This window comes from Oncorhynchus mykiss, chromosome 1 (assembly GCF_013265735.2).
Source record: "Oncorhynchus mykiss isolate Arlee chromosome 1, USDA_OmykA_1.1, whole genome shotgun sequence".
In the NCBI taxonomy this organism is placed as follows: domain Eukaryota; kingdom Metazoa; phylum Chordata; class Actinopteri; order Salmoniformes; family Salmonidae; genus Oncorhynchus; species Oncorhynchus mykiss.
In genome coordinates, this window is record NC_048565.1 from 52898786 (window position 1) to 52925488 (window position 26703).

A 26703-nucleotide genomic window follows, 5' to 3' on the forward strand; every position below is an offset into this window, starting at 1 on the left:
CAATGGGCATGTGCCTGAATGCCCGGTTTTTGCTATTTTCAATTCTGTCTAGCTTTAATTTTTGATTTGTTAGTTCTAAAATGGGGGGACTATGTACAAAAAGTGCCTTAATTATCCCGATATGGATGAAATTACCCTCAATTGAAAGCTGACAGTCTGCACTTTAACCTCAGTCATTGTATAATTTCAAATCCAAAGTGCTGGAGTGCAGAGCCAAAACAATCAAATATTTGTCACTGTCCCAATACTCAATATCTTCGCTGCATGCTTTCTCTCTGGTTTTGGTCTTTTTCCATCCAGAAAATTACCACTTAGATTAGTGGTGTCAAACTTATTCCATGGAGGGCCTAATGTCTGCTGGATTTTGTTTTTTCCTTTCAATTAAGACCTAGACACCAAGGTGAGGGGAGTTCCGTGGAATGAGTTTGACACGTGACTTAGATGACCCGCTTAACAATTTTCAGCTCCAATGACTGTACTTTTCTCCATGTTAAATGAATAGGATGAGACATTGTCAATAAAGCCATTTAAACTACTTTCCCAGATTCGGATGAACAGGAATAGCTTTTGAGCTAACTGTTCCTGTAGACTTACAGCCGTTGTGCTAACGCATTGTGCTAGCGTTAGTCATTGTGCTTACGTTCCTACACCACACTAGCCATAGGGGGGCGCAAAACCGGACAGGAAGATTCCATCAGTGACTCAACCCACCCAAGGGAGTCGAGCATAGCGAACAAAGCCTGGCATGACATGATGCGCCCTCATAGGGACGGCATGGGAGAGCGTGAGCAAGCCAGTGACTTGGCCTCCGTAATAGGGTCAGAGGCAGAGAATCCCAGGAGAGTGGGGAGCTGTCCAGGCAGAGACAGCAAGGGTGGTTCCTCTCGCCACCGCCTTGCCGTTCACCTTCGCACCCCTGAGCAAGACTACACTTAAATCATAGGACCTACTGAAGAAATGTCTTCAGTTAAGACTTAAAGGTTGAGACCAAACCTGCTTCTCTCACATGGATCTGCAGACCATCCCATAAAAGAGGAGCTCTCCAGCTGTTTCCTTCTAAATTTGAGGGACAATAAGGAGGCCTGGGTCTTGTGACTGTAGTATACATGTAGGTATGTATGGCAGGATCAAATCATAGGCATAAATAGGAGCAAGTCCATGCAATGCGTTGTAGGTTAACAGTAAACCTTGAAATCAGCCCTGGCCTTAACATGAAGGCTAGCACTGGAGTAATATGATCAAAGTGTTGGGTTCTAGTCAAAACATTTAACAAGAAATTAAAACTATAGGCGCTGAGTGGAGGGCAACATAGGTGCTGTCTGAAGAGATATCTTGCGAGTCTGGTTTTAAATACGCAAATGAGTTGAGAGCAGCTGAGCTGAAGGTGTTGAAGACAAGGTTCCCAGTGACCAGGAGTCTGGTGTTGGGGGTGATAAGGGAACCTGAGTCAGATGAGTAAAGTGAGTGACAGGGGATTTAGGTGTGCAGAATGTAAGAGCGGTAAGAAAGAACCAGGACATGGAGAGATTTGTAGGTGAGCGGTGGAGAGTGGATGTGATGTTTTCCCAGGTTTTGGTGCAGATGTAGGGAAGTTTTCATTTCCAGTGGTGTGAAATAAAGGATCCAAGGATAAATCGAACAACAATGGACTTTTGAAGGTTTAATAGCATTCAGACAATATGCACAATGGTGAGAAGTTGCATACTTTACTTTATACCATAACATCAGATAAGGACCCAGAGGAGGGAGAACACTATATTTTGCTCTCCCCTGCCAGCCCATCAGAATGGCTGCAAAACGATTTTGCCTTAACGGTGTACCCTTAACCAAAATGGTGTACCCTTCAGGGTGAGCACTGAAGCAACAGAATTCTGAACATATTGAAGAGGGTTGACAGAAAGGCTATGGAGATGAGTGTTGCAGCAGTCCAAGTAAGAGGTGACAATCTGACAAACTGTTCAACACAATACTATTCATAATGCCCAAAACATGGCAGTCTAAATTTGCAGAGCAGAAAATCTTATTGTTGTGTAAAACCAGGGATTGGAACCACCTTAATAGGGGAGAACGGGGTTATGGTAAGGACTGGAGCGGAATCAATGGAATGGTATCAAGTTCATCAAACACATGGTTTCCAGGTGTTTGATGCCATTCCATTTGCTCTGTTCCGGCCATTATTATGAGCTGTTCTCCCCTCAGTAGCCTCCACTGGGAACCCAAATTACTTGTTTTGTTCTGAACCGAACCATTATTCTTTTTCGTTCCGTTCCACTGTTTTCAACCAGTACAATGAAGTTGTGAACCAGTTCGAACCCAAAGGAGTACCATTTTATATTGTTCCTTTCTGTTCCTTTTTAAACCTCTGAAATATGCATTTCTTTTACACTGTAAAAAATATTGCGCCCCTTTCACTTAAAAAAATGTAGGTAATGTAGGTAAACATCAGCCTTTTAAGTAAATCAAGGAGGATTTTTTAAGTACAATATACTTCGCTTTTAGTGTATGAAACTCAAATACACTACCGTTCAAAAGTTTGGGGTAGCTTAGAAATGTCCATGTTTTTGAAAGTAAAGCTATTTTTTTGTCCATTAAAATAACATCAAATTGATCAGAAATACAGTGTAGACATTGTTGATGTTGTAAATGACAATTGTAGTTGGAAACGGCTAATTTTTTATGGAATATCTACATAGGCGTACAGGGGCCCATTATCAGCAACCATCACTCCTGTGTTCCAATGGCACGTTGTGTTAGCTAATCCAAGTTCACCATTTTAAAAGGCTAAGTGATCATTAGAAAATTATTTTGCAATTATGCTAGCACAGCTGAAAACTGTTGTTCTGATTAAAGAAGCCTTCTTTAGACTAGTTGAGTATCTGGAGCATCAGCATTTGTGGGTTCGATTACAAGCTTAAAGTGGCCAGAAACAAAGAACTTTCTTCTGAAACTCGTCTGTCTATTCTTGTTCAAGAAATGAAGGCTAGTCCATGCAAGAAATTGCCAAGAAACTGAAGATTACGTACAACGCTGTGTTCACAGAACAGCACAAGCTGGAACAACTGAGCAAGATGACAAGTACATTAGAGTGTTTAGGTTGAGAAACAGACGCCTCACAAGTCTTCAACTGGCAGCTTCATTAAATAGTACCCGCAAAACACCAGTCTCAACATCAACAGTGAAGAGGCGACTCCGGGAGGCTGGCCTTCTAGGCAGAGTTCCTCTGTCTGTGTTCTTTTGCCAATCTTAATCTTTTATTTTTATTGGCCAGTCTGAGATATGTATTTTTCTTTGCAACTCTGCCTAGAAGGCCAGCATCCCGAAGTCGCCTCTTAACTGTTGACGTTGAGACTGGTGTTTTGCGGGTACTATTTATTGAAGCTGCCAGTTGAGGACTTGTGAGGTGTCCGTTTCATTCAACTTAATTTTATCAGGTTCAGAACTGTTTTTTTTTTACCTGCTTAAGTCCTTCAAGTCCCAGAACTAAGTTTCAGATACTTAATGTAATCAGTTACAGAACTAATATTGTAAGTTTAATTTGCTGAATTTACTCAGTATCGTGATTGATATTCTGTTTTATCTACAAATGTTTTTTACTCAGTTACTTGTGGTACTCAGGTTAGTAAAATGTATTTAAATTGGGTTCCTACTACTCAAATATATACTAACAACTATACTTAAAAGCTGATGCAAATAGTTACCTCAATATACTTGGGATCATTTAGAAAAAATATTATTTCTATACAAGGGAATATGCTAAAAGAAACAGTGTTAGGGTGTGGTTTGGGTGGGCAGTCAATGTTCTATGATTTTCTATTTCTATGTGTTTGGCCGGGTGTGGTTCTCAATCAGAGGCTGTCTATCGTTGTCTCTGATTGAGAACCATACTTAGGTACCCTTTTCCCCCACCTGTTTTGTGGGAAGTTAACTTTGTCTTTGTTCAGGGCACATAGCCCAAAGCTTCACGGTTTGGTTTTTGTTCTTCGTTTTGTCGGGGTCATTTTTGAATAAAGAGAAAATGTACGCTTACCATGCTGCACTTTGGTCCAGTCCTTCAGCCAGCCATTACAATCATCTGTAAGCATTCTGGGTATAACTATACCTTGCCTCCTTAGGTAAAGTTACATCCAGATAGCTTGCACCTGACAAAAAAACTCAGATATCCACTAGTGCATATGGAGTAAGTTTTATAACAAAGTTTTTTTAAACAGGAATTCACAATGTCTCTTATGACTTCACCTGGCAAAGAGCATCATGTAAATTGTAGCTCCTATACCACCTAGCTTTTCAGCTTACTGAGTAGGGTTTAGACCACAGTTTGTGAGTGGCCATTTGAGAGTTCTCAGATATCTTTAGATATCTCTGAAAACAAGTAACTTCATTTTTAGAGCTTGGACCCATGTCCTAAGATCATCAAGTTCAAAGAATACTTGTTGGACCACCTCAAAAGGTATACTTCAGTTCTTTGGGGTACCTTATCTATGGCTTAAATCTGAGGCCCATAAGCAAGTTACATGACTGTGTAAGACTGGGAATACCAGCCAGGACCTCTGCTCCTTCGATGGAGATCCTTCACAGTGCTCCTTGATCACATGACACCATCACATGCTGAACGAGGTCCTCTCGGATCATGGTGTTGTCAGCATCCTATTATTTTAAGTACAAATTATTGATTTTCTTTTGCAATATTTACTAAACCCGTGGGTCATTTTTTACACTGTACATTTAGCTTGACATTAAATTGCTAAACCAATCAGTGCAGATAGAACAGCTTTCTGTGGAGCGGGTGAGCGATACAATCTGTATAGGAAAGTCCTTAAGAGCAAATTGTATTTGTCGTAGCAGCATTGTTTAATCATAATGAAAGACAAACACACACAGTGCAACTGACATTTTGTGGGTGAGGAGAGAGGATTATGGAGGAATGACATGCATTATCTGAATTAGGCCCACAGAATTATACCTACAGAGAAGCGCCTTCTATGGAGGAACTTTGAATGTCCTTGAACTCCCGCGTTGGTTTAACGATGGGCCAGAGCAGATGCTGGAATATGTTTCTGAGGGACAGAGTGAGGGTGCTTTGTTGTGATTTTTGTGAGATTGGGGAAAAAAATCCTGGAACGTTAAAGAAAGTTATTAACCATTTCCCATGCTTTAAAATAACGGTTATGTTCCAGAAAAGTATAGATCACTTTGGTTTTCAGTTCAGGTTCTGTTCCTCAAATGATTGAATTATTTCTTATTTTCTGTTCCCTGAACCAGTTCCTCCAACCCTTGTGAGAAACTGAGGTAGTCAGAGAGTTAAGGCTCTAATGTTGCTTTATGGGAAAAACAAAAGGTTGTGCAATGTGTGTCCCTGCCCTGTGAACAACACAAAGTTGGTTTGGTGTGTCTATATTACATTGTCAAGGTGCCGTTGAATAATTTTAAGTGAGTTTGTAAATATATTTAAATAATGGTATATTTTTATGAGAACAAAAGGGTATGCAACATGCCTCTATAAAAGGAATGATGGGCAGTTGATATGAGGTGGCTAAGTCACGTGGATGAAGAGCTATTGAAATGTAAGTGATTTTGTAGAAAATATCAGATTTTGTATGTACATGTGTGTACATTACAAATCCCCGAGCTGACAAGGTACAAATCTGTCGTTCTGCCCCTGAACAGGCAGTTAACCCATTGTTCCTAGGCTGTCATTGAAAATAAGAATTTGTTCTTAACTGACTTGCCTAGTAAAATAAAGGTAAAAAAAAAAAAGAAGCAATAAATTGAAAGCAAGTCACAGAGGATGAACATAATTGTTTCTGCAGTTGAACTCTTTTCTGGGTTTATTTACTCCATGAAGCACTATTTCCTGCGTTCCCACCTTTTCAGGCACCAGAGCCTGAGCAGGGTATTTTCGTTTTAAAATTAATGAGTGGGAATGTATATGTTTTTGGAAATCTATTTTTTGTAGTGTATGGGGATTGATGTTAAATGTCCCTTCCCCGTATGGAATTTACTTATATTTTTGTTATCCCCTTCCAGTTGGTAGCGACACTACCTACACCTTTTGATTGTAGTTCGCCATAAACCCCAAAGAAGAATGAAGCTGGCTTCATCTCCATCAATTTCTTTGTTTTAATCTACTCAATTGTTGTCTACTTTTATTTTGTTCTCTTTGTCTGTCGGCCTATACGGCAATTCAACTTTTAGCTCTGAATGTGTAGCCTACCAGATTAAATGAATCAATAAAACTCACATCTTTCTATCTCAGCTGACTATTGTCAGTCAAGTAAGTACCCTCACGACCTCTAAGATTCGCCGATGGTAAAGGACGGCCGCGCCATTTTGCGACTGAAAGCCTGCTGGTGAGGAAAATGCATAGCTAACTTCTTGCGAATTTATACTTTGCGTGCAGTAACATTTGTTCTGGTTGAAGACATTGCTAAAAACAAGAATATTGGTTTAGAGAACAAAGGGAAGCTAGCAAATGTTGGCTAACTAGTTTAGCTACGTTCCAGAGTTCGCTAGTTGGATTCCTAGACAAACGTATGCATTTCGTTTCAGCCACTGTCATTGTTTTGTTAGCTAGCTAACCACGTTGTCTTTATTTATGCCCCACAGCCACCCGTACTGAACAATGTACCCCAACTCGCTGACACAGTTGGCGCGGGCGAACCCCTTCAGCGCACCGCTGTTCACGCTACAAAAAGTCGAGGAACCGTCACAAAACCTTGCTGCCGAACATGGACTAAGCAAACGCACGCTGGCCGCCGCTGCAGTGGCGGGTAAGCCGAGTGGTGCATGCTAGATATGCTACCGAGCTGGGTAAGTTAGGCGTTTTAACCACCTAACGTTAGCTAGAATGCTGACCCTAATTGAGTTGCAAATGTTGCCAACCACTAACTTTTGTCCAGTGTGGGATGGGTTTTTGAACGAACGCGAAGTGAACTGTCTTATCACTCTGCTTATCAGTGATTACCTTCGTATATAGCTAAATAAAGTCATTGGTGATTGATTACACACCAATAAATGTTAGCTTATCTGAATATCTGGCACCATTGTGCTCGAAGCCGTCTTTTGCTTTGCTTTTGGCCTCTGCGCAAACCCATTCTAGACACTACTTCGTTTTGAGCAGGGGCCCTGCAGAGGACACGGCAAGGACAACGTTTTTTTAGGCCAGTAACTTTGGCAGTGCAAATTATTACTATCTAGCTTCAAGTCTGCAGAAAAATCTTGAGAATTTGAATAGGAAGCTAACGAAGAAAATAGCAAGTATTTCTAGGGCTCAGCCCCCTTTATGCTGAATTAAGCTACTTACCTACACATGCAGTACAACCTTATATTAGGCCTAATGTAATATTATCTAACTAACGTTATGTCCCTGGCAAAGGTAGTCCTTCACCAAGTAAATACTGCAACAGCCTAGGATTTCTTAGTTACAAAAAAGTTGACTAACACATAGGGGCAAATGTCATTATTGAAATAAGACTTGAGTATAGGTTCTGCATTGGGTGTTATGTTATCGCCTTACCATGTGAGTTTGGAAGTCTCCCAATTACTAAAGGTCTCAAATTATGGACTTGATGTAGGCCTGTGCTTATTTTACAGCGGCTACCATATACTGACTATCAGTTAGTGATTCATGTGTGGTGTTTGTAATGAAACTTGACACACTCAAATAGATGAGGCAGATAGGATACCATTTTACCACCAGTTTATTTACTATTATCAGATAAGTCTGACTTACAGTTCACATGAGTCCATGTAGTTAGACAGTATTTTAACGCAGTCATGAAGGTGATTTCGCTCTGTATCCACGGAATTTATCCGCTTAAATAGAATACGAGGCACCTGTGAAAGGCCCAGTACTAGAAAAAGACATGAGCTGTGTTTGAATACTCATATTTGTGACGTAAATTGATTATATAGTATGCTTATTGGATATAGTTAGTATACCAAAAGTTCCCGGATGTCGTACTACATTCGCCAAAGTATGAAGTATGCAAACAGGGGACATATTTTGTGCTTTTAGGGCCCGTAATGAAATCATTCACAAAAAGGGTGTGGATTCACATCGTTTTGAGATTTAAAGAAAATATGCAGCCGAAGTCCAACGAGCAGATACAAATTCATTGTTTTAACTAATTATGACAAATGTTGGGCAATGTACTAAAGAAATGACTTTTACCTTACACGTTATGTTGGCATCAATTTGTTAGCTACGCTATCCTTATGAAACAGCATATCATTACAGCAGTATGTACTGGTATGTTAGCTAGCTACCTAATGTTAGTTGGCAACTAATACATCAAACTTGCCAGTATATTAACTATATGCTATCTAACTAACTACCCAACGTTTGTTGATGTCATTATTCCCGTCATTCTTAGCTAAGTGGTATAGTTGTGTTCTCAATGGACATTCGGGTGCATTCGTAAATTCTCTCTGGCTATCTACTCTGATTTCAGAACTTTCATCTGAGTGTACCAGAGCACAGAATAACTGATGATTTACGAACGCGCAACACACGTTGTCAGGAAACATTGGCAAAAAAGCATATTTAAATCCATTCTTTTTCAGTACAGTCGTGGCCAAAAGTTTTCAGAATGACACAAATATTAATTTTCAAATTCTGCTGCTTCAGTTTGTATGATGGCAATTTGCATATACTCCAGAATGTTATGAAGAGTGATCAGATTAATTGCAAAGCCCCTCTTTGCCATACAAATGAACTGAATCACCCAAAAACATTTCCACTGCATTTCAGCCCTTCCACAAAAGGACCAGCTGACATCATGTCAGTGATTCTCTCGTTAACACAGGTATGAGTGTTGATGAGGACAAGGCTGAAGATCACTCTGTTATGCTGATTGAGTTTGAATAACAGACTGGAAGCTTCAAAAGGAGGGTGGTGCTTGGAATCATTGTTCTTCCTTTGTCAACCATTGTTACCTGCAAGGAAACACGTGCCATCATCATTGCTTTGCTCAAAAAGGGCTTCACAGGCAAGGATATTGCACCTAAATCAACCATTTATCAGATCATCAGGAACTTCAAGGAGAGCGGTTCAATTCTTGTGAAGAAGGCTTCAGGGCGCCCAAGAAAGTCCAGCAAGCGCCAGGACCGTCTCCTAAATTTGATTCAGCTGCGGGATCGGGGCACCACCAGTACAGAGCTTGCTCAGGAATGGCAGCAGGCAGGTGTGAGTGCATCTGCACGCACAGTGAGGCAAAGACTTTTGGAGGATGGCCTGGTGTCAAGAAGGGCAGCGAAGAAGCCACTTCTCTCCAGGAAAAACATCAGGGACAGACTGATATTCTGCAAAAGGTACAAGGATTGGACTGCTGAGGACTGGGGTAAAATCATTTTCTCTGATGAATCCCTTTTCTGATTGTTTGGGGCATCCGTAAAAAAGCTTGTCCGGAGAAAACCAGGTGAGCTCTACCATCGGTCCTGTGTCATGCCAACAGTAAAGCATCCTGAGACCATTCATGTGTGAGGTTGCTTCTCAGCCAAGGGAGTGGGCTCACTCACAATTTTGCCTAAGAACACAGCCATGAATAAAGGCTGGTAGCAACACATCCTCCGAGAGCAACTTCTCCCAACCATCCAGGAACAGTTTGGTGACGAATAATGCCTTTTCCAGCATGATGGAGCACCTTGCCATAAGGCAAAAGTGATAACTAAGTGGCTCGGGGAACAAAACATCGATATTTTGTGTCCATTGCCAGTATTCCATAGTAACATCTGACAAAATATCTAAAGACACTGAAGCAGCAAACTTTGTGAAAATTAATATTTGTGTCATTCTCAAAACATTTGGCCACAACTGTATACTAAAATGAACTTATTGTATGTAGTGTATATACACATTAAGTATGTAGTATACATTATGTTAGTATGGGTATTTGAACACAGCTATGGTCTTCACTGAGTTGAACTGAATGTTTTATGATGTCAGGTCTATGCATCAACTACCCTACTAAAGAGTAGGCCTACTATTACAGTGCACACATTTTGTTCCCCCTTCCATCTGTGAAAGAACCCCAATTCTTTATTTTCCTCAGAGGGAGACAGTTGTGAGTTTGGCTCCTCACATTATTTCATTATGTGTGGCATCGGTGGGATCCTGAGCTGTGGTACCACACACACAGCTTTGGTGCCCCTTGACCTCGTCAAGTGCAGGTTGCAGGTCTGTTGGCCCGCCAGTGGTTGCATGGCATGGAATGGATATTGTGCTGTGGATTTCACCACAAGACGACATCATCCAAAATAACTGACTTTCACCAAGACTAAGATCACACAAATAACAGTTTGCAGGAATATTTTGAGTTACAACTAATTTGCTGAAATAAATGTAACCTGTTATCATTAGGCCTATTTCATTTGCATGTTTGAGCTGGAGACTGTTTAGGTCCTTTGCTCCACTAGGAGCTATAATAAATAAGTCAAAGGGGGTCAAGTGAGCTGTGAACCAGCTTAAAACATTAACAGGAGGGAGTGAAGTCTGAGCCTTAACAGAACTTGAAGGTGCATTTTATTAATACATTGTCCTTTAATCTATGACCTCAGACTGCACTTGCCCTTTCTCTGTGCCCAATCAGCAATTTGATATTGTACCCACATCCATTCAACTTCAGTGACCTTTAGCTTAGCAACAACTGCAGACAATTTCCAGGCTAGGACAGGACATCCTCCTTATTAAAAACCAGCCTGGAGTTAAGTCTACCATACTTGCAGGGGAAGTTTTCTAAATTAATGCTGGTGTCCTGAGCCTGTATTCATAAAGTTTCTCAGAGTAGGATTCCTGATCTAGGATCATGCTCCACCCCCCCCCCCCCCCCCCATCCATGTAATCTTGTATATTATGATCTCAAAGCCATAAATGCAGGCCCTGGTGTGAGTACAGGAATAAATTGGACATATTATGTATTCGTGCCTTGTTTTTGATATTACTCACCATCACCTTGCAATTAACATGAATTCATATGTTAATACCACTCAGAAGTTTCAGGCAGAAATAATTATCCACTGTGCCAGCATACACATTCAGGAGGACGGCCTGGAGCAGTGGTTCTCAACTGGTTTTGCCGCTGGACCCAAATTGAACAATGCTGTCTGGTTGCGACCCAATATTCACATCACGAAAAATAATTGGCAAAATACAATCTGGGGAACGATTTTTCATGCTATGGTGATATTAAATGTAGTAATTATATGACAAGGGAACAACATTCCTACCTCATTGTCAATAATACAATTTTGCCCATATTCTGGATGAGGAATGTTAATAAACACACTGATTTTAGATCACAAAATCAACCAAACTGGTGCTGCTAATGGCGCGCTCTCTCTATCTATCAAAAAAATAAAGGGAACACTAAAATAACACATCCTAGATCTGAATGAAGGAAATATTCTTATGAAATACTTTTTTCTTTACATAGTTGAATGTGCTGACAACATTTTTGTGTGATTTTGATCAATGGAAGTCAAATTTATCAACCCATGGAGGTCTGGCTTTGGAGTCTCACTCAAAATTAAAGTGGAAAACCACACTACAGGCTGATCCAACTTTGATGTAATGTCCTTAAAACAAGTCAAAATGAGCCTCAGTAGTATGTGTGGCCTCCACGTGCCTGTATGACCTCCCTACAACGCCTGGGAATGCTCCTGATGAGGTGGCGGATGGTCTCATGAGGGATCTCCTCACAGACCTGGACTAAAGCATCCGCCAACTCCTGGACAGTCTGTGGTGCAATGTGGCGTTGGTGGATGGAGCGAGACATGATGTCCCAGATGTGCTCAATTGGATTCAGGTCTGGGGAACGGGCGGGCCAGTCCATAGCATCAATGCCTTCCTCTTGCAGGAACTGCTGACACACTCCAGCCACATGAGGTCTAGCGTTGTCTTGGATTAGGAGGAACACAGGGCCAACCGCACCAGCATATGGTCTCACAAGGGGTCTGAGGATCTCATCTCGGTACCTAATGGCAGTCAGGCTACCTCTGGCGAGCACATGGAGGGCTGTGCGGCCCCCCAAAGAAATGCCACCCCACACCATGACTGACCCACCGCCAAACCGGTCATGCTGGAGGATGTTGCAGGCAGCAGAACGTTCTCCACGGTGTCTCCAGACTCTGTCACGTCTGTCACGTGCTCAGTGTGAACCTGCTTTCATCTGTGAAGAGCACAGGGCGCCAGTGGCGAATTTGCCAATCTTGGTGTTCTCTGGCAAATGCCAAACGTCCTGCACGGTGTTGGGCTGTAAGCACAACCCCCACCTGTGGACGTCGGGTCCTCATACCACCCTCATGGAGTCTGTTTCTGACCGTTTGAGCAGACACATGCACATTTGCGGCCTGCTGGAGGTCATTTTGCAGGGCTCTGGCAGTGCTCCTCCTTGCACAAAGGCGGAGGTAGCGGTCCTGCTGCTGGGTTGTTGCCCTCCTACGGCCTCCTCCACGTCTCCTGATGTACTGGCCTGTCTCCTGGTAGCGCCTCCATGCTCTGGACACTACCTGACAGACACAGCAAACTTTCTTGCCACAGCTCGCATTGATGTGCCATCCTGGATGAGCTGCACTACCTGAGCCACTTGTGTGGGTTGTAGACTCCGTCTCATGCTACCACTAGAGTGAAAGCACCGCCAGCATTCAAAAGTGACCAAAACATCAGCCAGGAAGCATAGGAACTGAGAAGTGGTCTGTGGTCACCACCTGCAGAACCACTCCTTTATTGGGGGTGTCTTGCTAATTGCCTATAATTTCCACCTGTTGTCTATTCCATTTGCACAACAGCATGTGAAATTTATTGTCAATCAGTGTTGCTTCCTAAGTGGACAGTTTGATTTCACAGAAGTGTGATTGACTTGGAGTTACATTGTGTTGTTTAAGTGTTCCCTTTATTTTTTTGAGCAGTGTATATTGTGATTGAAGAAAAATTGTTCAGGGATTAAGTTATTAAAGATGCAAGGGCCCGGTCTAAGGCACTGCATCTCAGTGTTAGAGGTGTCCCTACAGACCCTGGTTCGATTCCAGCATGTATCACAACTGGGCGTGATTGGGAATCCCATAGGGCGGTGCACAATTGGCCCAGCGTTGTTGGGTTTTGGCCCGGGAAAGGCTGTCATTGTAAATAAGAATTTGGTTTTAACTGATTTCCCTAGATTAATAAAAACATTTCTACACGTTCTACCTGGTTTAAGTTGTTCAAGTTCAGACTGGAGTGTATATATATATTTGACTAATTTAGACACCAGCGCATTCAAATCCTCATTTTGACCCACTAGTTCAGAATCGCTGGCCTAGAAAACATACTTGACCAAACAGTCTGTCATCTGTTTGCAAGCCTTGGCAGGATTGCTAACGTTGTGGTGTGAGAAATTCCAATTCCTAGCATGGCTCCCTTTGTTATCTAAGTGCATGGTGTGTTGTCTGTTTTGTATTGTGTTCTGTCTGCTCTAGATTCTGAAATTAGCTGCGAGTTTGGCTCTATGAAATACTATGCCTTGTGCGGCTTCGGTGGCATCCTCAGCTGTGGGATTACACACACGGCAGTCGTACCCCTCGACCTGGTCAAGTGCCGTCTGCAGGTCTGTATCTCAGCTAATGTCTCTCTGAGCTGTAATGAGTGTACTGGACTGGAATAATGCATACATTGCGGAGTTGGGGTTAATTCCATTTCTATTCGGGAAGTAAAACTGAAATTCCATTGTAGATGTACCTTTTCAATTTACTTCCTGCATTGTAATGTAATTTGCCCCAACCCTTGTAAAGTGATAAAACATTGAGTGGTATGGCTGGCCCTGTAGTGTTGTGTATTTCTGTAGTATTTAGTGCATTTTCTTTACAAGGACCTCCCAAGTATTATTTCCCCCCTCAAAACCACTACTACTAGTTCACATCCATTAACCAATCTGTTTTGAATGGGTTGTCTAGGTGGACCCAGACAAGTACAAGAGCATCTTCAAGGGCTTCTCCATCACCATAAAGGAGGATGGCATGCGGGGGCTGGCTAAGGGCTGGGCTCCTACTTTCATCGGCTACTCCATGCAGGGTCTCTGCAAGTTTGGCTTCTATGAGGTGTTCAAGATCACCTACAGCGATTTTATCGGAGAGGTAAGTCGTTACTAAGTAATTGATGACTATGAAAATAATGTTAATGGTTTATTTTGTTTAATTTGCACTATGGTGTAGCCACAGAAAAAAACACCTGTTCGAGCTTCTCATGGGGTTAGATTCAGGATGCTTGTCCGGGGCCACACAAAAATATGTTGCGGGTATTCGCAGACCGTATTTGTGAAACACTGCTTTACACTATATAAGAACAAATTGGATGGTGTTAAGATATAGATTGGAGGGGTTGAGTGGAGCTGAAGGGTGGGACTAAAAACAAGGGGACTAATGTAAAATATTCTGTCTGTTTCAGAACTTTTGTGAAACAGCACAGTTAGAAATATATGGCAAATAGAAGATAATAACTGTTGTAAAATACATTGTGTCCGTAAAATGTATATAGTATGTACATTGCATTCGGAAAGTATTCAGACCCCTTCCCCTTAGCCAAATTTTGTTGCATTACAGCCTTATTCTAAAATGGATTCAATACTTTTCTTTCATTGTCAGTCTACACATAATACACCATAATGACCAAGTGAAAACAGGTTTTTAGAATTTTTGCAAATGTATTAAAAAAAACAAAACATAGTTCTCAGACCCTTTGCTATGAGACTTGAAATTGAGCTTGGGTACATCCTGTTTCCATTGATCATCCTTGATGTTTCTACAACTTGATTGGAGTCCACCTGTGGTAAATCTCAATTGATTGGACATGCTTTGGAAAGGCACACACCTGTCTATAATAAGGTCCCACAGTTGACTGCGCATGTCAGAGCCAAAACCAAGCCATGAGGTCGAAGGAATTGTCTGTAGAGCTCCGAGACAGGATTATGTTGAGGCACAGATTTGGGGAAGGTTACCAAAAAATGTCTGCAGCATTGAAGGTCCCCAAGAACGCGGTGGCCTCCATTCTTAAATGGACGAAGTTTGGAACTACCAAAACTCTTCCTTGAGCTGTCTAAAAAAAGCAGATGGTTACTTTGACAGACCTCCAGAGCTTCTCTGTGGAGATGGGAGAACTTTGCCAGAAGGCACCTAAACGACTCTCAGACCATTAAAAACAGGATTCTCTTGTCTGATAAAACCAAGATTGAATGCCAAGTGTCACTTCTGGAGGAAACCTGGCACCATCCCTAGAGTGAAGCGTAGTGACAGCATCATGCTGTGGGGATGTTTTTCAGCCGCAGGGACTGGGAGACTAGTCAGGATCGAGGGAAATATGAACGGAGCGAAGTACAGAGATCCACTATGAAAACCTGCTCAAGACCTCAGATGGTTCACCTTCCAACAGGACAATGACTCTGAGCACACAGCCAAGACAACGCAGGAGTGGTTTTGGGACAAGTCTCTGAATGTCCTTGAGTGGCCCAGCCAAAGCACAGATTTGAACCCAATCGAACATCTCTGGAGAGACCTGAAAATGGCAGTGCAGTGACACTCCCCATCCAACCTGACAGAACTTGAGAGGATCTGCAGAGAGAAATGGGAGAAACTCCCCAAATACAGGTGTGCCAAGTTTTTAACATCATACCCAAGAAGACTCTGGGCTGTAATCGCTGCCAAAGTTGCTGAGTACTGAGTAAAGGTTATGAATATATATGGAAATGTCATATTTCCGTCGTGTTTTTTTGAAAAATGTCAACCTGTTTTTGCTTTGTCATTACAGTGTTTTGTTTGTAGATAGATGGGGGAGAGAAATGTAATTATTTTTAGAATAAGGCTGTAACGTAATAAAATGTGGAAAAAGTCAAGGGGTCTGAATACTTTCCGAATGCAGTGTATAAGCTGGCTGTAGAAGCCTATGTGTGTTAGTTCACTCCAATTAGGGAAAGGGTTGGGGGCAAATAATAAAGAAATACATTTTACAAATATTTTATTTTACTAAACAGTATGGGGGATTGGAAACGATGCAGAAGATTAAATTTGAGCTGCTATGTTAAATCTGATCTGCCCTGTAATTGTTTTTATAATAACTGCTCTGCACTACCAATGTGTAGCCAGGGCATCACCCAAGTGGGTACATCTGCTGGCACCAGAAATCCCACCACACATCTGTAATTGTCAGAGTAGTAGTTCTCATCACTACGGGCCTCTGCTATCTCCGCAATCCTCTCGCTGCACTTCTCAGCCTCACGCCGTTGAAGTCGATGTTACCATTCGAACCAAAACACTTCCCAGTTCCAGCTAATTAATTAATACTGAAATAAGGTTGTCATCAGTGGCACAGAAAGGCTCCATCTCAATGAGTTGTTCCGTGATTCATCGCATCCTATCTCCTTGACACCAACTGTATCAGACCTTTTAATAATACGCTTTGAAAAGGAGGCGAGGCGAGAGAAAGCAAGGCAATCAAGTAAAGATGAATTGAGAAAGAGCTGAAGAATAGTTGTTCATCTCCTCCCATTTTGACAACTCATTATGATTTACATTGTGTCTAGGGATGTACACTTCGTCTTCAACTCCTAACCTCCCAGTCTGCCTTCCCCAGGAAAACACCTATCTGTGGAGGACCTCCCTCTACCTGGCTGCGTCTGCCAGTGCTGAGTTCTTTGCTGACATCGCCCTGGCCCCTATGGAGGCGTGTAAAGTACGTATCCAGACCTGCCCTGGCTACGCCAGCAACCTCAGACAGTGTGCCCCCAAGATGTTCGCAGAGGAGGGCATCTGGGCGTGAGTATCCCAACTAAATCAGCCGGTCACATTTCACTACCTTCTGCTTAGCCGTAACCCTTTGATGTTGGTCTGGATTTGTATAATCAGTGAAGTACTATACTGAACAAAAATATAAATGCAACATGCAACAATTTTCTAAGATATTACTGAGTTACAGTTCATATAAGGAAATCGGTCTGATTAAATAAATTACGGCCTAATCTATGGATTTCACATGACAGGGCAGGGGCTGAAACATAGGCCCACCCACTTAAAAGCGAGGCCCAGCCAACCAGAATGGGTTTTCCACCACAAAAGGGCATTATTATTACAGACCGAAACACTCAGTTTCATCAGCTATCCGGGTGACTGGTCTCGGATGATCCCTGCAGGTGAAGAAGCCGGATCTAGAGGACCCGGGCTGGTGTGGTTACACATGGTCTGCGGTTGTAAGGCCAATTGGACATACTACAAAATGATCTAAAACGACGTTGGAGGCTGTTTAAGGTAGAGGAATGAACATTTAATTATCTGGCAACAGCTCTGGTGGACATTCCTGTAGTAATCAGGCCAATTGTAAATTCCCTCAACTTGACACATCTGTGGCATTGTTGTGACACAACTGCAGTTTGTTTTGTGGCCTTTTACTGTCCCCAGCACAAGGTGCACCTAGGGCTGTTACAGTGACCGTATTACCATCGGTCATGATGGCAGTCAAATTCAATGTTATCGTTTTTAGTAACAGTAATTATGCTTCTCCAAGCTCTGATGCTGCTGATGGTCATAAGTAGCCTACCAAACTTGCTAACTGCCTGGCACACCGCACTTTGTCTCTCTACTCACTCTGACATCAATGCCAATGTAATCGAAAATCAAATTAAACACTTCAAATGAGCTCATGTTGCGCAACATTTAAATAGCCCTCTGTTAAAAAGAGGATCCCATCAGCTTTCTATAGGCTAGACCTGCTATATTTTATTTCTCAATATTAAGCACATTGCTTCTCTTTAAAACAGGAGTGCAGCCTACCTGGCTGGCATGAAAATGAACCATTGGAAAAGCGTTATCCATTCGCTATTTAAGTGCATAGATATGTATTTTTTTCCCGCTGTCCCTGTTTCAAGACAGGTGCATGATAATGGTCCATTCTAAATCAAAAGAAATGTAACGCATATATTATTTAGTATATGTAAAGACAAGATTAAATCAAGAATAGTTTGGTGGGTGACAATATTAACCTATCACTTGTGAATGATGCCCGGCTTAAGGCAAACAGTGCATGCTTTTTTTGCAACTTTTTAAAATCATCGCACACCTCATGTAGACTAGCCCATAGGCCTATATGTTTTTAAGGTTTCTATCACAACTAAAGTGGCCAAATAACGTCTTAAAATTAAACACGTTTATCCGCTTTAGTTTGGGGATGATTCATTTTCACCATAAAAATGCACCTTTTATAATAAAAGCATTACATGCATAATCGTGTTTGTGGTTAGTTTTGAGAATGGTGTTATCCTGCTTATGGAACAGTCGCGCATATATCCTACTGCCGTGTGCGCATTGCTGCGCTTATAATGTGTAGAAATAGCATATTAGTTTATCAACATTTTAAGCTAAATATTCTCATCTGTTGCATCAGGCTGATTGCTTAAAACGGGTTTGCTAGTGGTTTTATTAATTTGTATTAAAAATCAGAACAGTTTATACAAATGTTGGACTAGTTACATAAATAACTCTAAATGAAGCATATAGGAGGACCTGTTTCTTTGTTAACCGCTCAACACAGAATAGACGCATGTGCGCACTTCCTCAAATGGTTTGGAGAAAATATTATTTTTATTTTGTTCAGCTATGTTAAATTGTATTCTTCATGCTATAAAATAATGCCACGGAATTCTAATCAAATATTGTCTGCTAAATTAGTGTTGCCCACAGCGAAATGGCATAGCTGGATCAGAGCCTAACATAAGGTACAACGCAGAGTTCTGTTCTTCTGAAATAAACTACATTTTCATCATGTTTCTTTAGACCTGTCTAAAATAAAGGATTTTTTGTGATTTTAGGCTATATGACATGGATTTATTAGATTTTTTCCAAATTTAGAAGTTCCAAAGGACTGCAACAGTGGCTTGTAGGCTATGTGTGGAAGACAGGAGATGCTAAATGTGTATGTTAATTAACGGTTAATTACCGTGAGACCGGCAGTTATTTGCTTGACTATTGCCAGTGAGAGAAGTTTGATGTTCGCCATTCAGAATGAATTCTGTAAAAAAAAAAAATAAATTAAAAAAAAAATACAAAAAAAAATGTAAATGGTGTTTTGCATTGATCACTGTTGGAAGTGGGGAAAATAGTATACCGTTGTCAAGGCTGACCGGAGAGCTAAATGCACTATGATGGTAAATTACTTTTCATGTTAAACACAACCCCGTACCCCATGAGAGAATATGAGCTTAGCCACATGTCTGAAGCATCAGTAGCTCAATGTGCCGTACACACACTACATTCTAAAGTTTGTCGTGTTATTAAACTAAGCATTTCAAATGTCATGGTATATCCTTGTGTGTAATAAAGTAACATGGCTAATTTAGACAAAGCTTTTTCATTGTTAAAATTGGCCCAAAAAATGAATAGCTGGGCGATATGGCCAAAATATTACATCAGTATTTAAAAAGAAAATATGACGGTATTTTTAGTTTTTGAATAATAAAAGTTATACATTTGTAGAAGTGATCCTAGGGTGGCAACACATACTTTCTAAGTGATTTCAATGAGTCTTTATCCATTCTGATTGTTTTATATCAGGGTGGCAGGTAGCCTAGTGGTTAGAGCGTTGAACTTGTAGTCGAAAAGTTGCAAGATCGAATCCCCGAACTGAAAAGGTAAAACTCTGCTCCTGAACAAGGCAGTTAACCCACCGTTCCTAGGCCGTCATTGAAAATAAGACTTTGTTCTTTAACGGACTTGCCTAGTTAAATAAAGGGGAAAAAAATACTATTCAATTGAACTTCAGTCAAAACCATTTTCAGCACTTCTATCATTTCTGCATTTCTTGCACTCAATTCTTGCACTCAATTTCAGTGGTGAAAAGTTTGTCATACTTGAGTAAAAGTAAAGATGAGTTAAAAGAAAATGATTCAAGTAAAAGTGAGTCACCCGGTAAAATACTACTTGAGTAAAAGTCTAAGTTTTTGGTTTTAAATATACATAAGTATATCAAAAGTAAGTGTAATTGATAAAATGTACTTAAGTATCAAAAGTATAAATCATTTCAAATTCCTTATTAAGCAAAACAGATGGCATCATGTTCTTTTTTTAAAAAATGATTATTTACGCTAGCGAGGAGCACACTCCAACACTCAGACACAATTTACAAACAAAGCATTTGTGTTTAGTGAGTCCTCCCAGATCAGAGGCAGTAGATGACCAGTGATGTTCTCTTGACAAGTGCGTGAATTGGACCATTTTCCTGTCCTACTAAGCATTCAAAATATAACGAGTACTTTTAGGTGTCAGGGAAAAGGGTCCAATTCGCGTAAAAAGTACAGTATTTTCTTTACGAATGTAGTAAAGTGAAAGTTGTCAAATAGTAAAGTACAGATACCAAAAAAATGACTTTAGTACTTGAAAGTATTTTTACTAAAGTACTTTACACCACTGCTCAATTGAGGTAATTTCCACACTGCCACGTAGGGCTGCACGATATGGGCAAATAATCTAAGATTTATTTTTAATATAGTTCCAAATTAGGCTTAATCCTGGTGTGGGAAATGTCAATGAAACCAACAAGTCACTCATTTGCTCCACCTCTTCCTCTGTCCCCTCTAGTTTCTACAAGGGTGTGGTACCTCTGTGGATGAGGCAGATCCCCTACACCATGATGAAGTTTGCCTGCTTCGAGAGGACCGTAGAGCTGCTGTACAAACATGTGGTCCCCAAGCCCCGTGCTGAATGCTCCAAGTCTGAACAGCTGGTTGTCACCTTCGTGGCAGGATATATCGGTGAGTCCACAATGCTGGATAGAAGTTTATTGAAAATGGTAGATTAATAGGTATGTTAACAGATTTACAACCATATAGGTCAGGGATGGGCAGCAACTTTGGTGGGGGCCACAAAAAAAATCAACATGAGGAGCTGTACTGGCTTGTGTCTGCTTACCCATATCCATACTTAGACATGCAGTCAGAGCCTGCCCTAGCCTTTTGGGGCCCTAAGCAAAATGTTGGGAGGGGCCAACCAAGTCACAAACTCTGATACCTCCTGCGCCTTAACCTGTTTCTTCCTGTTTCCTAAGTTTTTTATTTTGTTGATTGGGGTGGCCTAGAGGTTAGAGCATTGGGCCAGTAACTGAAATGTTGCTGGATCGAATCCCTGAGCTGACAAGGTAAAAATCAGTCATTCTGCCCCTGAACAAGGCAGTTAACCCACTGTTCCCCAGTAGGCTGTCATTGTAAATAAGAATTTGTTCTAAACTGACTTGCCTAGTTAAATAAAGTTTTTTTTTAAAGTGTTTGCTATCCTGCTTCTCCTGGGTCTGTGAAAGGTTCAACGGATTATGTGAGGGGTGGGAATGGGCGGATTTCTCCATCCCCTTCTCCAGCTGTTGTATTGGGTAGTTCAATGGTAAGAAACGTCTCAGTCCCTGGAGCAAAAATGTTCTGCTATCCACGAGTACAGGACATCAATAAGCTGTTCTCAAACATTTTAAACCTGCATCAGGAAATTTTGGCTATCATAGTGTAATTGAATCCCACATGAACTATGAAGGGCAGCTCATAACAGCTGAAGATGGATTTTAATGAACTGATTGGGTCTCTGCTTGACCCCAACAAATGCTCCATAATAACTGGCCCTGTGCCCTTCCCTAAATCGTGGGATTGGACATTTCAGCAGATTTTTAGCCCTCCATAACTATGAGACTTGCAGCTCTGTGGGGGTAACATTTATTGACAATTTTGATACCTTCTTGAAACACTCGTTTTATAAGGAGGATGGAATTCACAAGTCATTTGGGTTCCTGGATCCTTTCACAGCCTTATAAGGTTGCAATGAGACAATGACTTGTCAATGACCCCAGCTCAGTTAATCCCTACCATTGTGTCACTTAGTTGTCATTATACTTCAGCAAATGTACATTATCCCAGGGGTGTTGGAAGACCCAATGTAAGTAACCTAATTTATGTCCCTCTAACTGCCCTGAATGCCTCTACAGATCCTACAGCTATTGTATGCAGTAATCATGTGCCTATGAACCAGAGTTATGCTGTTAGCACTGAGGTGGTGTGCCGTTAGTAGGAAGTCCACTGTGTGCAGCTCACCCTGCACTAACATAAATAACATGAGCATGTCTACTTCTGTTAAGCTTCCCAGTAAAGCAACAAAAACAATCAAGCATCCCAGGAAAGTGCTAAAAAATAGCCCACGTTAACATATGTAGCATATGTAGCTCATGAAATCAATAATTTGCTAGTAACAGATGACTTTCATTCTGACGATCTCTGAAACTCAGATAATGCCTTTTGATACAGTGGTAGCAATAAATGTTTTAATCATCTACAGAAAACAAATGCCAAAGGTGGAGGGGTTGCCATTTTATATTAAGAATGACATTCCTGTAAAGCTTAGAAGATCATGTTAAATACTGTTGGAGTAATATGGCTACAGTTTCATCTACCTCACCTAAAGCCCATTCTGGTGGGAAACTGCTATTGGCCAACAAGTGCTAACAGGCAGTATCTGGATAATTGGTAAAATGCTTGATAGTGTATGTGATCAACAGAGGTATATTTTGTGGGTGTTTTTCAACATTGACTGGCTTTCATCAAGCTGCCCACTCAAGAAAAAGCTTCAAACTGTAACTGGTGCCTGCAACCTGGTTCACGTTATCAGTCAACCTACCAGGGTAATTTAAAAACAGCACAGGAATGAAATCATCAACATCTTTAATAATGCTGCAGAAATTTGCTTTAAAGCAGTGTCCAAATCGATTGAATGTATTGATCACAATCTAGGAAAACCAAAGTTCCAATGGCTTGGCCTAATATAGTGTGAGGTTGTACAATAAATGTTGTAGTGATTCCTATGTTATTGATGTAAATAATATTTGTCGATGTGTAATGTTGTCAGTTAGGTTAATGATTTTTTTGATGAGTAGCAAATTTATGCATGACATGCCAGCAACAAACGCTGCCACTACACATCCAAGTATAACTGATCAAATTATGAAAGTTGAGCATTGTCATTTTGAATTCTGTAAAGTGTGTGTGTGTGTGTGTGTGTGTGTGTGTGTGTGTGTGTGTGTGTGTGTGTGTGTGTGTGTGTGTGTGTAAGGAGTGAAAATTGTCTATCAACAATGACAAGCCACCAAGGTCTGACAACTTGGATGAGAGTCTTTTGCCATGGAGCAGAGAGACATTTGCAGTTTTACAGTGCATTCAGAAAGTATTCAGACCCTTGACTTTTTCCACATTTAAGTTAGCCTTTATTATAAAATTGATTTAAATAGTTTTCCTCATTCTACACACAATACCCCATAACAATAGACATTTTTGCCAATTTATTAATCAGCCTTATTTACGTAAGTTTTCAGACCCTTTACTCAGTACTTTATTGAAGCACATTTGGCAGAGATTACAGCCTTGAGTCTTGGGTATGATGCTTGGCATACCTGTATTTGGGGAGTTTCTCACATTCTTGCAGATCCTCTCAAGCTCTGTCAGGTTGGATGGGGAGCGTTGCTCCCGAGTGGCGCAGTGGTCTAGGACACTGCATCTCAGCGCAAGGGGTGTCACTGCAGTACCTGGTTCGAATCCAGGCTGTATCACATCCGGCTGTGATTGGGAGTCCCATAGTGTGGTGCACAATTGGCCCAGCATCGTTCAGGTTTGGCCTGGGTAGGCATCATCGTAAATAAGAATTTGTTCTTTAGTAACTTGCCTACATAAATAAAGGTCACATTTTTTTTAAATAAAATATTTCAGGTCTCTCCAGTGATTTGGGTTCAAGTCTGTGTTTTGTCTGGGGCACTCAAGGACATTCAGACACTTGTCTCGAAGCCAGCAGGTTCTCATCAAGGATCTCTGTTTGGGCCATTCATCTTTCCCCTTGATCCTGACTAGTCTCCTAGTCTCTGCCGCTGAATAACATCCCCACAGCATGATGCTACCACCACAATGCTTCACCGTAGGGATGGTGCCAGGTTTCCTCCAGACGTGACGCTTGGCATTCAGGCCAAAGAGTTTAATCTTGGTTTAATGAGACCAGAAAATCTTGTTTCTCATGGTCTGAGAGTCCTTCAGATGCCCTTTGGCAAACTCCAAGCAGGCTGTCGTGTTTTTCACCGAGTGGCTTCCGTCTGGCCACTCTACCGTAAAGGCCTGATTTGGTGGAGTGCTGCAGAGATGGTTGTCCTTCTGGAAGGTTCGCCCATCTCCACAGAGGAGCTCTGTTAGATTGACCATCGGGTTCTTGGTCACCTCCCTGATCAAGGCCCTTCTCCCTCGATTGCTCAGTTTGGCCGGGCCTCGGTGGTTCCAAACTTCTTCCATTTTTAAGAATGGAGGCCACTGTTCTTTGGGACCTTCATTGCTGCATACCTTTTTTAGTGCCCTTCCCCAGATCTGTGCCTCGACACAATCCTGTCTCGGAGCTGTACCGATAATTCCTCCGACCTCATGGCTTGGTTTTTGTTCTGACATGCACTGTCAACTGAAAACTTTTTATATAGATTGGTGTGTGTGTGTGTGTGTGTGTGCCTTTCCAAATCATGTCCAATCAATTGAATTTACCACAGGTGGACTCCAATGAAGTTGAAGAAACATCTCAAGGATGTAAACAGGATGAAAACCTGAGCTCAATTTTGAGTCTCATACTAAAGGGTCTGAATATTTCTGTTTTGTGTTTTTAATACATTTGCACACAAATATCCTGTTTTCGCTTCGTCGTTATGGGGGTGTGTACATTGATGTTCTATTTAATCCATTTTAGAATGAGGCTGTAACTTAACAAAATATGGAAGAAGTCAAGGGGTCTGAATATTTTCCCGAATGCACTGTAGGTGGATGAACTGCATTTAAAATCATTGAAGAAATGGTCATAAAAAAATAATCCGGTCACGTTAAATCTGTTAGCAGGCCATATTTGGCTGTATGTTTGAGACTGCTGCCCTAGTCAAAATCAAGATTTCCTATGTTGTCTTGATCACATCCCTGGTGTTTGTTCTCTCCCCTTCAGCTGGTGTGTTCTGTGCCATTGTGTCTCACCCTGCTGACTCTGTGGTGTCTGTACTGAACAAGGAGAGTGGCAGCAGCGCCATCGGAGTACTCAAGAAACTCGGACCCAAAGGTGAGTACTGGATTCTTTCCAGAAGTTCTACAGACAAAGGCGGGCTATCCTATTGCCCATTCTAACTGTTTTTAGAACGGCAATTCTCAGCTGGTGGGTTGCGACCCAAATGGAGGTTTTGAATGGGTGTCTGATTTTAAATAAACATTTTAAAATGCTCATTGAATTTAAACAACTAAAACCAGGTAGAACGTTTTTAGAAATGATAATGAACCTAGATTTTTGAATAATTAAATCCCTGAGCAATTTTACTTCAATCCCAGTATTTTTAATATGGAACTATTAGCGCTGTTTAGTTGGTTTTGTGGTCTCAAACCAGTAAGCTTATTAACATTCTTAATCAATAATATGGGCAAAATTGAATTATTGACAATGAAAAAGGTGGGAATGTTGTTCCTTTGTCATATTATTGTCACATTTACTATCATGGCATAACACAATCTGGATTTATTTATTTTTATGGCCTTTTTTCGCAACGCAAATATTGGTTTGCGACTGAGACAACCTGGTTGAATTTGGGTCTTGAGGCACAACCAGTTAAGAACCACTGGTTTAGAATGTAGATTGATGGTGTTAACTTTGCAGTAAAAACACTGAGGTTTCCAACACACTCCTTAGATCTCTCTCTGAGGGCTGATTGCAGCTCCAGCCCAGGTGCCCCAGGCAGCTTTCTGGCTGGACAGTTGCTTGAGTCAATGGCCTGTGCGAACAGTCTACCTGCTCCCCAGCCCATTACCTGCACTGGCAGCCTCGCTCGAATACTACCAGTGCAGACTTGCAGTACCTATTACCACCTGTCTCAGAGTAACCATCATTAGTCGTTGACCTTTGATATTTTTAAATGGTGTAATGGGATATTCAAATATCTCAATTTGATCGGAGTTTAAACAGTTTGCCTTTATTTATCTTGCTCTTTCTTCCCTCTGTTCGTCCTTCCTTCTCAGGTGTGTGGAAGGGTCTGGTGGCCCGTATCATCATGATCGGTACCCTGACCGCCCTGCAGTGGTTCATCTACGACTCTGTGAAGGTCTACTTCCGCCTGCCCCGTCCCCCTCCCCCAGAGATGCCCGAGTCCCTCAAGAAGAAGCTTGGCCTCACCGAGTAACGAAACAAATATCGGCTTTATCAACAAATAGCAATTCAAAATAGCGGCCTTATCAAAAGATGTAAGACAGCGGCCTTATCAAACACATCCTTCAGTTAACAACCGCCTAGCACACCGCTCTCTACCTGCTATAGTCATAGCCACCTACACTGGGCTGGGCTACTGATCAGCAGGATTGGGGTTGATTCAATTTTAATTCCGTGTCAGTTCTAGACGTAAACTTCAATTATAATTTTAAATGCAAATGTTCTTAATTGAATGGAAGGTAATTGGAATTTCAGTTTACTTCCTGAATTGATTGAATAGAAATGTAATTGTCCCCAGCCCAACTGGTCATTGGTAATGATTCATTAGGCATACTAAAATATAAGAGGGAAGATGGTTCCCCCCTGTGGGGGTATAGAGGAAAGACTACGACATGAATGCAATCAGGTTTTAACACCCCACCATAGTTGGTCAATGTTCTAATAAATGTGGAAACAACAGTGTTTTGTCTTGTT

At 41.4% G+C, this 26703-nt stretch overlaps 1 protein-coding gene across 4 annotated transcripts; it reads left to right on the plus strand.

Moving 5' to 3' along the window:
* The first annotated feature begins 5858 nt into the window (after positions 1–5858).
* On the plus strand, positions 5859–26688 carry LOC110524847 (phosphate carrier protein, mitochondrial). Of its 4 annotated transcripts, none has more exons than XM_021604811.2 (8): positions 5859–6347; positions 6604–6767; positions 10050–10174; positions 13924–14103; positions 16592–16773; positions 20584–20756; positions 24988–25098; positions 26043–26688. In XM_021604811.2, the coding sequence occupies exons 2-8, from the start codon at positions 6620–6622 to the stop codon at positions 26201–26203; spliced, it is 1080 nt and encodes a 359-aa protein (XP_021460486.1). In that variant the 5' UTR covers positions 5859–6347; positions 6604–6619; the 3' UTR covers positions 26204–26688. The 4 variants fall into 4 exon arrangements, with proteins under 4 accessions (XP_021460486.1, XP_021460480.2, XP_021460493.1 ...); XM_021604805.2 differs by lacking the exon at positions 10050–10174 and adding an exon at positions 13450–13577 and having other exon boundaries at positions 5861–6347; XM_021604818.2 differs by lacking the exons at positions 5859–6347; positions 10050–10174 and adding an exon at positions 13450–13577 and having other exon boundaries at positions 6604–6807.
* The last annotated feature ends 15 nt before the right edge of the window (positions 26689–26703 follow it).

Coding starts and splice junctions, on each gene's coding strand:
- LOC110524847 (XM_021604805.2), top strand. CDS start 6,620: ATGTACCCCAACTCGCTGACACAGTTGGCGCGGGCGAACCCCTTCAGC. Junction 6,768..13,449: donor GGCCGCCGCTGCAGTGGCGG/GTAAGCCGAGTG, acceptor TGTCTGCTCTAG/ATTCTGAAATTAGCTGCGAG. Junction 14,104..16,591: donor ACAGCGATTTTATCGGAGAG/GTAAGTCGTTAC, acceptor TGCCTTCCCCAG/GAAAACACCTATCTGTGGAG.